At 38.6% G+C, this 14,291-nt stretch overlaps 1 protein-coding gene across 2 annotated transcripts in view; it reads left to right on the top strand.

The window, feature by feature from the left end:
• Window positions 1-5,612: 5,612 nt before the first annotated feature.
• Window positions 5,613-14,291, top strand: part of DARS1 (aspartyl-tRNA synthetase 1) — a 66,679-nt gene continuing 58,000 nt past the window's right edge. The window contains exons 1-3 of one of the 2 annotated variants that reach the window (XM_045826014.1): window positions 5,613-5,846; window positions 7,456-7,513; window positions 10,742-10,834. In XM_045826014.1, coding sequence (XP_045681970.1) covers window positions 5,781-5,846; window positions 7,456-7,513; window positions 10,742-10,834 — 217 coding nt within the window. In that variant the 5' untranslated portion in view covers window positions 5,613-5,780. Of the gene's footprint in view, window positions 5,847-5,901; window positions 6,376-7,455; window positions 7,514-10,741; window positions 10,835-14,291 lie in introns of those variants that run through there. The other variant, XM_045826015.1, reaches the window with a different exon arrangement.

The raw sequence follows: 14,291 nt of genomic DNA, 5'->3' as shown, positions 1-14,291 counted from the left end.
GAAAAATCCCAATGGAAGTTGAAGAAATCTTCCAAAAGCAGTGCAAAAGGCAAGGAGATGTAAAATGGAGATAAATGATAAGAAATTAGAAGACCAGCTCAGAAATGTCAATATTTGAATAAGAATTCAGGAAAGAGAAGAGAAAATGAAAGGGAGAGACTCATCAAAGAAAAGTTTTGGGAAAATGTCCCAAAACTAAGTAATGTGAGTTTCCAGATGAACAGGTCCCTCTCCAGCACCGTGGTGAATTTATAGCCACAGATGGTCAACACTGTGAAATTTCAGGGCAGTAGGAACAAACAAAAGCACCAGTGGTAACTTACTCAGCAGATATACTGCGAAATTGTTTTTTTTTGCCAGGGGAAAAAGAATCACAAAAAGTAGCCCTCCTTATCCACCAGAGATACGTTCCAAGACCTTCAGAGGATGCACTGTGGACATAATTTTTTCAGTTTGAGACAAGACAGCAAAACTAGCAGAATTTTTTTTCATTCTTCACAATTTCGGGAACAGAAGATTCCTTGTTACCCTAGATCTTAGCAACCTCATCATAAGATTTTTTTCTTTCCACGTCAAGAACTTTCACCCTTTCATTGAAAAGAAGCACTTCACAGCTTCCCTTTGACATAGCCAAATTTCCAGCATCACTACTTTTTGTGTTAGGGCTATTAAATAAAATGAGGGTGACTTGGCCACAAGCACTGCATACCTCAACACGAGGGCTGTGAAATGACTAACAGCTGGGGAATGTGTACAGTGTGGAGACCTGGACAAAGGGATGAGTCAAGTCCTGGTCAGTATGCCGTGAGATTTCATCACACTACTTAGAATGATGCACAATTTTAAACTTATAAATTGTTTATTTCTGGAATTTCCCATTAAAATTTTTCAGATCACAGTTGACTTTCAGAAACTAAAATACAGAAAGTGAAATGGTAGACAAGGAGAAACTACTGTGCAAAGGAGTAGGAATCACAATGGTGTTTCAAACCTCTTAACAGCAACACCTAAAACTGGTCCTTAGGGGGCCTACCCTAGTCACTTTCCTGGTCCCAAAAAGTATAGTTTGGAATAGACATATTTGGTAGGTAGTTGGCAGAACCCTACGTTTGTTCCTGTCAAGACAGGAACATACAACACAGTGAGGCCAAGGTCAAGCTCTGGTTGATTCAATCAGTAAACATACAAAAAGCCACTTTTAGATAAACACTCTTTTACTTAATTAGACAGTGAAAAGAATAAGCCAAAGGTACCTGCTCCCAGTGATCCTTGTTCTACACACCAAGAAGGACGACACTGAAACAAAAGGGACCCTATGACTGCAGTGTGAGTTAGGAGATACGCTGCTGCTGAGGAGCCACTTCTAGACTCCAGCTGTGCAGTTGCACACTGTGTACAACCATAGGTGGGCAGGGAGTGGCACGAGTCCCATACCTCATCAGTCTCCTAGAGGAGACAGGGATGCGAGTGGGAAATGGCTTTTTGTCCTCTTCTGTTTCAGAAGGATCACAAGGCATTTTTCCAAGACAGGTTAGCTGTCATTTAAGCCAACTCTTGCCTACATGGCTTATTTGGATATGTACAAGGTGGTCAGATGACATGGCTAGAGCTGTTCCCTTATGGTTCCTTGGCCTGTCGGATAAGGCTATCATATTGTAGAAAGCTTAAAAGGAAACCTCTGAATTCTTCCCCAGTCCCCAGCTAGGATAGTAAATCATAAACAATGTCACATCTCCAGGGAGAATGAAGAGACTAGTGCAGCCCTTCAAGACCTGGTAGTTGATAGTCCCATCATATCTGTTTTCACCAGTCTGGTTCCCACAAAAACACATTCAGGAGACTGATAGTAGACTACTGCAAATTCAATGAAGTTGTAGCCTCAGTTGCAGCTGTGGTAGGTTTTCTAGAGCAGATTCATAGGACCTCAGGCATATAACATGTGGCCATTGCTCTGGCAAGTTCTTCTTTTTCATCACTGTCAGGAAAGAGGGCCAGAGCAGAGGTATATGTTTAGTCTTTCCCCAAAGCTATGTTCTAAATAAGAATAACCCATCAAATCAATTAAAGCAATTAAGAAGTACATGCAGAGACCTTGTGGGCAATGGAAAGATAAGACCCCTACCCTCAGCAAAGAGACAATATATGGGATTTCTATTCAGATTTCTGACCATACATAGGATTAGAGTTCAGTTCATATATGGGATTCAGTTCATACGTAGGATTATACGTAGTTGAGGGAATATAGGCTTTTAAAAAATTCAGGGTGAAGCAGCTTCACAGACCCTGTCTATGTTGGAATCTCATAAGATAGAATGGTTTATTGATCAAAAACATTCAGTGCTGCTCCCCAAGGAATGAGTAAATTACCCTACCCTTTTGAACTCAGAAATGACCATGTGACTTGTCTGGCCAGTGAACTAGGAAGAGAATGTGAAAGTGTTCCCTCCAGGCAGCCACTTTAAGAGCTGGGTTCTCTTTTCACTGCCTCAGTGATGATGGAAGTATGTGTCAAGATGCAGCATCTATCAACCTACGTCCTTCAGGGATTATATGAGAACAACCCCTTTGCTAACCTGCTGTGGACTTAAGAAAGAAATACATTGTTTTAAATTGCTGATTTAGGGGCTTGTTAACAGAGCATATCCAAGCAATCCTGATCACATAAATGGAGGCACTCCCCCTACAGTCTGTCCATCTACCCAGAGTCCCAAAATCTTCTTGGCTTTTGTTGTGGACATTTGTAGTTGCTTTCCCAGGATCCATCTCCCTACCCCATAGCTTCTGACAGAGGTTTCCACATGATTCCAGTGAAGTATCTCTACCCAAGGCTCCAAAGGGCATGCTGCCTAGGATAAGCCAATGGAAATATTCCATCTGCCCCACCACAGTGATTGGGTCTGTAGTGGACTTGTTCCCGTATCTTGTCCAATCAAAGTGAATCTCAGGACTCTTGCTGGGAATGCACACATTTACCAATATTAGGATAATTTTCACATTTCTTCATCATTAGTTACATGCTATCTTATTAATTGTACCATGTATTTTTGAGAACAGGAATTATAATTTACCTTTTTATTGCCAGAACCTGGCATAATGTTTGGCACAATATACATGCTTATAAAAAATCATTGATCACTTAAACGGGGAATAAAATTTTACTCCTTTTATTCAAACCTCACTCCTCAAATTTCAGGGTGACCTATCTGTCTGGAAACTACATTCAACTATTTGCACTTTGTCCTTTCCTCCATCTTGATTTAAGAATAAATAAATTTGTCTAACATTGGTCTGACTTTCAAAAAATGACAGATAAAAACTTCCTTTTCATTTACCTGTGGTGTTTATGGCATTTGTATGGCTTCTCAGGCAGATCTCTTCTGTGTTCCCTTCTACTGAGCAGCATCAGCACCAAAACCCCCACAATAAGTGAAGCGACTATCTGCCTCTCTGTGAATGCACCAGACAAGCCATGGGCCACCAGAGGAGTCTCACTTCCATGACTGATTCATGTTCCCTTACCAAGTGCATCATTACAGTGCCCAGAAATAATTATCACATACCAAGCAACCTTCAGGATTACTTTAATCTTTCCTATTTTCCTCAAATTCCCTAACTTCTTTTTGATACTGCCCTCTAAACCTCAACCCCACCATTCACGACTTAGCCTCTTCCTAGAGAAAACATAAATTATCAAATAGGAATTCTCTCATTTTTCCTGAAACCAAACATCTACAATTATCCTAGCCTACTCTCCTCTAGTTGTGACAAAATGGTCTTCACTCTTATGCTGTGAATACTCTCGTTTTTAAAATCTTACACCATCTCTCAATCCTTCTCTGTCTTGAATATTCATCTTCTTTTTTCATGAACCCTTCCCATTAATTTAAATGCATTCAAGTTTCTCTCTCTCTTAAAAAAAAAATTCACTTAACTTATTCCCCATTAGCTACCACCTATCTTTTTCCTTCCCCTCACATGTAAAGACAGGAAAGGCAGTAGGTATAGTGGTTAAGAATATGATTCTGGTACCACACTACCTAAATTGAAACACATCATTTAATGAGTCCGAGACCACAGCCAATTACATCATCTCTCTATGCTTCAATTTCCCCACATGTAAAAAGATTATATCTCTCTGACAATACAGACGTAAGAATTAAATGAGTTAGTATATGTAAAACACTGACAACAGTGCTTGGCATACAGTAAGCATGATATAAAGGTTTGCTTTAATCACTTTCACTTCATTTCTTCACTCTCATTCATTTCTCAGCCCATTCTGACATATCACTTTACCATAAACAGTATTTATTAAGTACACCAATGACCTATGTTGCTAAGCCCAACAAATATTTTTCCATTATCATCTTGAGATCTAGGCAGCTATTGACAAAGTTAACGCTCTCTTCTTGGAACATTCTCTTTCCTAGTCCATGGCCTCAATTATTACCTACCTGTTGGTGTCTTACCCATCTTTACTTGTAACCCAAATCTTTCTTCTCTCCTCACAAGGCCAGCCTCTGGCCTGGATACCTCTTCTTGAATGTCTCAAAAGCATCTCATACGCACCACATCCAAAACTGAGCCATGAACTTTTTTCTCCCAGCCCCCTTTACCTTTAATATTCTTTTGGCCCTTCTTCACCTGAAGTAGTAGGGGCTGACCCCTACTACTATAGATTTTAGCTTAAGTGTCACTTCCTCGGGGAAAACTAAGTTGAATACCCTCAAAGAAACTTTCCTAGCACACAGTACCTCTACTTCACACCTGCAATCAGTTAGGCTACTCAAGGTCAAGCACCACGTCTGTCTTCTCACTATTGTATCCCAAGATGAATGAGATTGCCTCCAAAGCCTCTTCATTTGCACCAGGATCTCTCTGCACTCTTTAACAAGTATTAACTGTGCTACTTTGTGCCCAGCTAAAACACTAATATAGTTAAAACTTAACGGAGTGCAAAAAAGTCTAGCAGGGGAAACAGTATTTAACCAGTCCCCGAAGTTATTGTACTTTAAATTGCAATAAAAGGCTTATGAATGACTATTTTCTTAAGCCTAATTCAGGAAGATTCATCAATTGGACAGCCAACACTATGCAATGCAACAGATCTAAGCAATCAGTGCAATTTTGTGTGTGTGTGGGGGGGGGGTATGTTGGGAACTGTGTTTACAGTTCATTTACCACCTGTGACCGGTACCCTATCCTTACCTTAGCAAGCCAACTACCTACAACCCAGTACTCCTGTATCCCAGTACACAAAGTAGCAGAGAGCTTATGACTGCAGACAGCTACACTGACTCTGCGGCGAGCGTAGGTGAGGAGGTCCAAGGGAAGAAAAGTAGAGGGCTGAGTGTAGTGAACAGTCTGCGGCTGAAGCCAGGAAGGGTACATAGACTGAAAGGGGAAACGACCCGCAGTTTCAGCTAGGATTGGGCTTAAAAGCACCACCGCACGCCAGCTGGCACCCTGGGTCCCCAACCCACGAAATTACAGCCAATTCCCGGGATTTCCCTCCAACTCCAGCTAAACACCCGTAGGGGCGGGGCAAGAAAAGAATTAGAGGTCTCGAGGCCGCGCCCCTTACAGCGCTCTGGGATCTCGAGAGAGTTGTGCTTCTCGCGATATTTCCGGGGCCGGCAGTCCACGCGGAATTGGAACGCGTGTGCTGTGACAAGAGTGCTGGGAGGGTGGAGGCTGTGCGGGAGGGAGAATCCCCTTTGGCCTACCCTGCGGAAACCTGCGAGGGAGGGTGGTGATTGCTGCCCTTTCCCGTTGTCCCGATGCCCAGCGCCAGCGCCAGCCGCAAGACTCAGGAGAAGCCGCGGGAGGTCATGGACGCGGCGGAAGTGGGTTTCCACCTTCCTGGGGCCTGGGAGGACAGATCGCTGGGCTGGGTCGCGCTGAGGGAGGGTGTAGGGTGAGCGGGCTCCGCCCTCGGGGTCCTTGTCCGCTTTTAGCCTGTGGGCCGCGAGCCTGGAGTCCGGACGCCGAGAACTCTCACTGGGACTCCAGGGCCGTTGCCAGAACAGCGTGGCCAGACCCACTCCAGATCGCATTTCTTACAGGCCTGACTTACAAGAAGTGTGCCGCGGAGTAGGGTGCACTTGAAGTACCCCTCCCCCCTGCCCCGGAAGTAGGAGCTGGGGGGTCACACTGAAACCTCCCTGGGTTAGGCATGTCCTTCGCGTAATCCACCACCACCATCTCTGGAAATCTTGATGTTCACTAGTAATCGATTTTTACTCAGCGCTCGTGTTCCTGATGTTTTTGCAAGTAATGATAGTACTTCGTAAAACGGTTTAATGACCGTTTTCTGTGACGGATTTAAAGGACACTTGTCATCTTTACTTTCCTTCTTCTAAATGTCTTAGTGAGGTAGGAAGTTTGCAGAAAATGCATTTGAGATGAAGTGACCCAAGATCATGTGGGTAATTAATTACAGCCAGGGGTCCTTCAGTGCTTTTCAGAAATTAAAGTTTGATACCATCATACAGTGTGTTGTATTAAAACTGAGCCTTTAATCACTACTTGGCTCCTAATTTTTCTCTTGTGGAATTACGAATTTGTGATAAGCTACGTAAGGAATAGGTCATTTTAAGAATATTAGGTGGAATGACGGTTGCTTTAAGATGAATAGTAATCTATTTACGCTGCCCTAATGCTGTATCGTGTGATATCTACTAGGGCTGGAGTTATCTTTGTCTTTAAGATGTATTTTTTAAATATTATTAGTGTCCCCCCCCCAAAAAAAAAATTCAGTAAGCATCTTATCATGTCTCTTGGTTTATTTTTGTGTAAGTAAAAAACCCTGTATCTCAGATGTAAAGGAGAGGATTCCAACAGATTAAGAAATTTGATACTGTCATTGCCACTTGTAACATGGTATGCTGAAACTGATTTTTAGAGACAGGAAGTTCATGGATTTTAATGTTTTCCAAAAGGAAAGTTTTAGTTAGCTTATATCCAATACCTCTGATTTCTAAAAATGTGGACATCTGATGTTCAGCAAGTTTACCCAAAAATGTTGGTTCTCTTTGAGAACATCTCTTACTGTAATGGGAAGTTAATAAAACTGTGATACTTCATCCTACTCCCTTCACAGAGGAAATTTATATCCCTGTTTGAAGTAGTTTATTCTTATTTTGAAGAAGGTAGTTACGATGTGTTGTACATGGGTAAATTTTATCTGAGTGTTGTTGTGTATGGTATATTCATTCCAAGAGTAGTGGTCTTCAAAACAAACTAACCAGAAACTGGGTGCTTACCGTTTTTCTGTAGAGTACATATGTAAATGGTATAACAGATTTCCACCCTTTAAAACTATGACTCTGAACTAATAAAATGATCCTGAAAGTTAAAACAAATTTAATTTCACATTCAGTTATTTGTATTTATATGTTTACTGTGCTATTAATTTTTAAATAAAAAGTCATAATGCAAAAACATTTTTTGTAGGATTATGCTAAAGAAAGATATGGAGTATCTTCAATGATACAGTCACAAGAAAAATCAGGTTAGTAGCTATGTGGTGATAAAGCTTTTTTTTCTTCTAGTTTCCTTCTAGAAATCTCTTGATGAAATTTTAATTAAGATTGATATAACTCTGAAAAACTTAAATCACAGTGATTACTTAAGCAGATGTCATAACCCTGTATAAATATCAGTTTAGGGTCCCTACTCTAGAAAGGGAAGAAAATAATGTTAAGTGAGTATATTGAAATGTTAAACTATATTAAAAAGATATTCCTAAGTGATTGGGAAAATATTTAAGATTTAACTCCGGCTCAGGAGACAAGAGAATGGTTAACAATAACTGCCTTCATCATATGCAACCTTTTTTTGCATGCTGTATGGAGCTACTCTCTTTATTTTCCTCTTGAATTTATTAGATTTCTTTGGAATTGACTTGTCATGTTAATTGTTTCTTTTAGACCTGTAGGTTTTCTTTTTTTTCTTCTTTTTAAAAAATATGTATTTATTTATTTTTAGAGAGGGAAGGGAGGGAGAAAGAGAGAGAGAAACATCAATGTGCGGTTGCTGGGGGCCGCAGCCTGCAACCCAGGCACGTGCCCTGGCTGGGAATCGAACCTGCGACACTTTGGTTCACAGCCTGCACTCAATCCACTGAGCTACACCAGCCAGGGCTGTAGGTTTTCTTTTTGTAGACATCTGCCTGTCTTTTGTTTTTAATTTTTTTAAATATTTTCAACAAATTACCTTAATTATTGAACAGTCATTTCTCTTCTGGTAGACAGCCCAAATCATGTCTTTCAATCTTTGGTACAACTGCAAACTTTTAAGTTCTTGCCCATTGGAAGTGCTTAAGTACTTCTAACTTAGAGACTTGCCAATGAATTATATGCTTTGGAAATAACATGTCTCCAGGTCAATTTTATTGTTATTTTGGATTTAGTTTTTTGCCTGATCACAAAATCACTTTCCCTCCCAACTTTATGAGAAACTGTGCAGTAAAAGACCCAAGTAATTTGCTAAAAATAAATCATTTCTAAAAGATAATGATGGTGTAGTGAGATAATCAAGTATAAAATGGGATAGAAACAATGTAGTTTGGAGATGACATTCCCTGCCGGGGCAAGCAGGAGGGGTCATTTGAAATTTTGTTTTTAGCTTAACTCTCTTCCTGAACTGGACTTCCTTGAGCTCACTAGAGTTTCTGAGCCTCAACCACCCCTTGTCATAATTACTGTTCCCATTTGGCTGGCAAATGCAGACAATTATCTCCATTTACAAACTCTCCCCACCAGAAGAAAACTACCTGTGTTAACCCCATTACAGTAAAATAATAGGAAAATTCTGCCTTTGGTTTTACCTCTGCTAAAATCCTAACACTTTGTTCAGGCAAAATTTCCTTCCCTATTTGTTCCCATTTCTCCAGATTTCTTTATTTGAGTGCCAGTGACTTAAAAGTGTGGAGGAGGCAGTAGTTTTTCAAACTGAAACCCTACAGCCACTAATCATTGCCTAAGCCTGTCATACTGGTAGGAGTGTGATCTGTGCCTCAATTGTGTGTAGATATGTTCAAGGTTGAGAACTCCGATGCTAATTAGTTGGAATACCACATGAAAGAAGAGCCATTACTCTGTCTTTTTCAAAGTACTATTAAAATTACCCTAATCATTATGTTTATTTACAAGTCTACTCAGATTTGTGTTACTATGATTCATTTGATTGTGAGTTTTTATTGCCTAGTTAGTAAGTTTTTGGCTTTTTCAATTTTGGCACTTCCAAATCTGATGTTTACATTTTTATGCTGTTTTGTCTGTCTTTTTTGTTTCACACTTTCTTTTGCCTGAGTTTACACGGCAGACTTGGAAGTTGGTTTATCTCATAAGGTAATACTATCTCATAGGCAATATTTTGTAGAAAGTCTCTTGTGATGCCCAATGGCTTCTTAAACATTTCTCATTCATTCACTGCTTTTGGCAGTGAGAACCATTGTATTCTCCTGTAAATCAAATTCTCCCTAAGCTACATCTTTGCTTCAAGACACAAATTACAAGTACATTTAGACAACGTAGATAAATAAATGTCTTGATTTCATTATATAATATCACCACTAAAAATATTAGTATTGTAGTAACTATATTTTACTGCATGAGCTATTGACAGATTTTGTTAGGTAACAAAACTGTTGACAAAGATCTTTTATTACTCTTGATGTGATGTCGTGTCAGCTACTATGCTTTTAATTAATAGTTAATTTTTTAAATATTCAAATTGCATATTTTCAAAATAAAATGATTTCTGGATCATGATTGCCTCATATTATCTTTACATAATAGCTGTTTTGTCACAGTTTTCCTGCTTGGGGACTCTAGGTGGATATGGTACTCTGATATTAGTATTAGGGGACATAATTGTTGGGCCTTACAGCCAGAATTTATTGGTTTACATAACTATAGGGAACAAAGTGAGATGGTAGAAGGCATGATTGGATCTAGAGGCTCAAGCAGTATTTTCGGCACTCTGTCTGCACTTCTTGGCTCTGATTTCCTTTGGTTATTGAAGCTAATAACCAATAGCCAATTGGTTATTGGTTCGTCTCCTCCTACAAACCCAGGTAGTGGGACAGATGGTGGCTTCAGCCCTGGGCCTATACCACATCAGCTGAACAACCCCAGGGGAGAGCTTCATTTTCAGTATCTGTATATTAAGTCCCAGAGAAGGATTTTGATTAGCTCAGTTCGAGCAATATCCCTTTCCCTGGATGAGTCATTGGGGCCTGGGGAATGGGCTATCATTACTATCCTGGCCTGGCAGGGAGTCTTCGCCTGTGGCTAGCTGACTTACATATTTTGGCAGGCAAGCTAAAATACCATGTCCACTTAAGCAAAGGCAGGTGAAGGTGGGCTGTAGTTGGCCTTACAAGTCATTGAAGTGTTCACCAGGTTTATATTTTGAAACAATCTCTTTGACTCCAGTATAAACTGAAGTAGAGGATCAGCAATTGCCAGTTAGAAGATTATTGCCGTAATTTAGGCAAGAGATAATAGTCTGAGACAGTGGCAGTGAAGACAGAAGAGAATTGAATAGATTTTAGAGATATAATAGAAAATACAATTCACAAAATGAGGCAAATGGCATGTGGGGGTTGATTTTTAAAAAGGTGTCAGATTGAAAATTAAGACAATGTGAAGTACTTAATGCTGGCTGTCAAAGCAAAATTATTATCTCTTTGTAAATTCTGAATTACAAGAACTGTTTCATTTATTTACTGTAGATCGAGTTTTGGTTCGGGTTAGCGATTTGACAGTACAAAAAGCTGATGAAGTCGTTTGGGTTCGTGCAAGGGTTCATACAAGCAGAGCTAAAGGTAAGATGGATTTAATGACTAAAGAAGGCCCTTTTGGTAAGGACTCTGAATTTCTTGTTTTGCATGTATTTCAGACCAAAGTAAGACTTTAAAACAAAAACACTTGTGATCTTTCTTAAATCACTGTAAAATATTAGTCAGTGGTTAATTAATTTTAGGTTCTTATAAGACATCCTTAAATATAATTTTTCCTTAAAGACTCAGATGATATCTGAGTTTAATTTTTCTAAGAGTATTTTTAAGAAGCTTTTCATTTATTAATAGCCTTAAAAAAGATTTTATCTATTTCTTTTTAGAGAGAGGGGAAGAGAGGGAGAGAAACATTGATGTGTGGTTGCCTCTCACATGCCCCATACTGGGGACCTGGCCCATAACGCAGGCATGTGCCCTAGACTGGGAATTGAACTGGTGACCCTTTGATTCACAGGCCAGCACTCAGCCACTGAGCCACACCAGCCAGGGCTATAACTTTATGCTTTTCACATACTTTTTCACATTTGATTATCCCTGTAAATTTGCGATGTAGGCAAAACAGGCATAAATGAGGAAACTGAGGTTCAGAATGATAAAACAATTTGCCCAACTTTTTATAGTAGTTGGTGGAATACAAAAAATCCAGAAGCTTTCTAAGACACCGTCTATCTCCCTAAGAGGTAATTGCTTCTACAGTATTAAATACATTCTGTGTTACAGCATTTCTTACATTGTGTTTTACAATACTTATTACAGAATTAATAGGGGCTCATTTCAAAAATCCCAACATTTTATACATATGTCTCACTCTCTGAGGATCACTACTATAAGAGTTTGTCTATTCTTCCGATATTCTCCCCTCAAGTAGATGAATACTAATAGACTTTGAGAAGAATACTGGTGGAGTTTTAACTTTTTAAAAAATGTTGACTTGTCTTCCTGAAAGGTTGGGCCATTTATTCTACCAACAGATAGACACATTGTATTGTAATCCCTAATTTACTTGTCTTTCTTCCATTAGCTTGGGACCTCTTTTCTGTCCCAAAGATGCACTTTGTTTCCTAAACATGGTTATTTAGCCAATTAAAAGATAGAAGGCATGCTACATGTAAGGCTGAACCAAGAATTCTTCTCTTCACACCCATCCCCAAAATGGAACAATTTGAGTATCAGTAAGGATAACTGCATGAATTGAAACATCAGTTATGGTATGTTTAAATCCATAAGTATATAATAATGCTAAGACAGGCAAATAAAACCTAGTCAGTCACCAATGGAACATCTCGTTATTTTGGAAACTGGTGAATAAGGAGAAAGTATTATTTCTGTGTGAGTTGTGTATCAGTGGTTAACCAAATGGTAGATGTGGGAAAGCATCTCCATATTTATATATTTTTTATTTTTTAAGGAAGTATCTCTTTAGAGAAGTTATTTCAATTAAAAAAGTGAAAAAAAGAATGTTAGACCATCACCAATTTTGCCCCTAGTAAATTGGGCACATTAATGATCAGTGATTTCTAACAACAGAATAAAGAAATAACTAGAAATATATCTATTCATGAAAGAATACAATACCATCCAATGAATTAGCCTTGCCTAAAAAATTTTACCTGAATCTCATTAAGCCTTTAGATCTACCTACCAACTTACAGGAAAAACATAGGACAAGGGAACATATTAAATGACTGGATATGCAATTAGCAAAATTAAACCATAGAGAACTACTAGGCAGAAAACAAACTCATCTCTTTCACAAATAAATTGAAAGGAGAGGGGGAACCTATGGATTTAAACAGACTTAGGATATCTTTGAACTAATCACTTAATTGTATCCTTTAAACATACTGTAAAAGAAGGGTATACTTGAGACTCATGGATATAGAACATTGACTGAATATTTGATATTTAAAAAGTGGGGGTTTTTTAGTTGAGATAATAATACTGTGGTAATATTGTTTTTAAAAGACCTTATCTCTTAGGGATTCATAATTATACAGGGATGAACTGCTGTAGCTGGGGTTTGCTTCAAATAGTACAGGCATTGAGGGATAAGTGGATTGGTTAAAGCTGAGAAAAGCATGGTCATGAGTCAATAATTAAAGCAGATTAGGATTATAGGTCATTGTTATCATTTATAAATAATGATAATTTTGTCCTTTCAAATGTTTATCCCATTCCTAACTGTTTCCCTTTATAATAATTAGTAGATTATTTCTAATACTATAGGGTACAGGTGGCAAACACAAGGCCCACGGGCCGAACCTGGCCCCCCACCTTGTTTCTACATGGTGGGAGCACGAAGCTCTCACTTAACTGTTAAAGAGTAGTTACATTTATACAGTCCTAAAATTACATTTGGCCCTTTGAAGGCAATTGCAAGGTTGATGTGGCCCTCAGTGAAAATGAGTTTGACATCCCTGCTATAAGGATTCCCACAATGAAGGATTTTTCACACAGCAGAGATTTAAACTCCTGGTGAATTAGTTCATGATTTTAGGCATTCTGCATAAAATGCCAGTAGAAACAATGACAGTTTAAAAAATATTAAACTTCTAGCCCAGGTTTTCTGTTATCAGAAATAGATATTAAATTTTACCAGACATTTTTTGTATATTTATGTAGAGGCTGATTATATTTTTCTCTCTGCTTTTGTATTGTTTGAAACTTTCCATATAAAAAAAAATTAAAAATACAGTTGGCCCTCATTGTTCAAGGCTTCTGTATTTACAAATTCACTTACTTGTGAAAATATATTTGTAGCCCCAAAATAAATATGTGCAGCACTTTCACTGTCATTCACAGATATGCCAGACATGCACGCATGAGAGTGGCAAAAGCTTTGAGTTGCCCAGTGCATACATTCCTAACTGAGGTCGAGCATGATGAAGCTCTGTCTTCTTGAATCAGGTCTCACAAGCAGGTGTCCTTTTCACAATCTGTTTAATACCACATTGTTCAGTTTTGTGCTTGTTGTTGGTGACTTAGCTGTTTAAAATGGCCCCAAGCATAGTGCTGAAGTGTTTTCTAGTGTTCCTAAGTCCAAGAAGACTGTAATATGCCTTATGGAGAAAATACTTGTTCTAAATAAGCTTCGTATTAGCATGATGTATAGTGCTGTTGGCTATAAGTTCAATGTTACTAAATGAACTCTACATATATTAAATAAGGTGTCGTTAAACAGAAACACACTAAACAAGCTTATGTATTGATGGACTAATGAAAATATTGTGACCAGAGGCTCCCAGGAACCTAACTCTTTACTTCCCTTAGGAACAGTGGTTCAGTATTTGCTAATTCATTGTTCCTGGAAACTTTATAGAACATAATTACCACAAATAACAAGAATCAACTACATGCAATTATCTCGATTTACAATAATGAATTTCTTAATGTTGACCCATTTGTATATTCTTGAAATAAACAATTTGCCAAAGGTGTGGGTAGTATTCTTTTAGTATAGTACTAGGTTAAGTTTCAAAAAATA

Source organism: Phyllostomus hastatus, unplaced genomic scaffold (assembly GCF_019186645.2).
Source record: "Phyllostomus hastatus isolate PE091 unplaced genomic scaffold, TTU_PhHast_1.1 phas_scaffold_60, whole genome shotgun sequence".
In the NCBI taxonomy this organism is placed as follows: Eukaryota; Metazoa; Chordata; class Mammalia; order Chiroptera; family Phyllostomidae; genus Phyllostomus; species Phyllostomus hastatus.
Note: the sequence above shows the minus strand (reverse complement) of the source record. Positions and strands in the feature narration are given on the sequence as shown.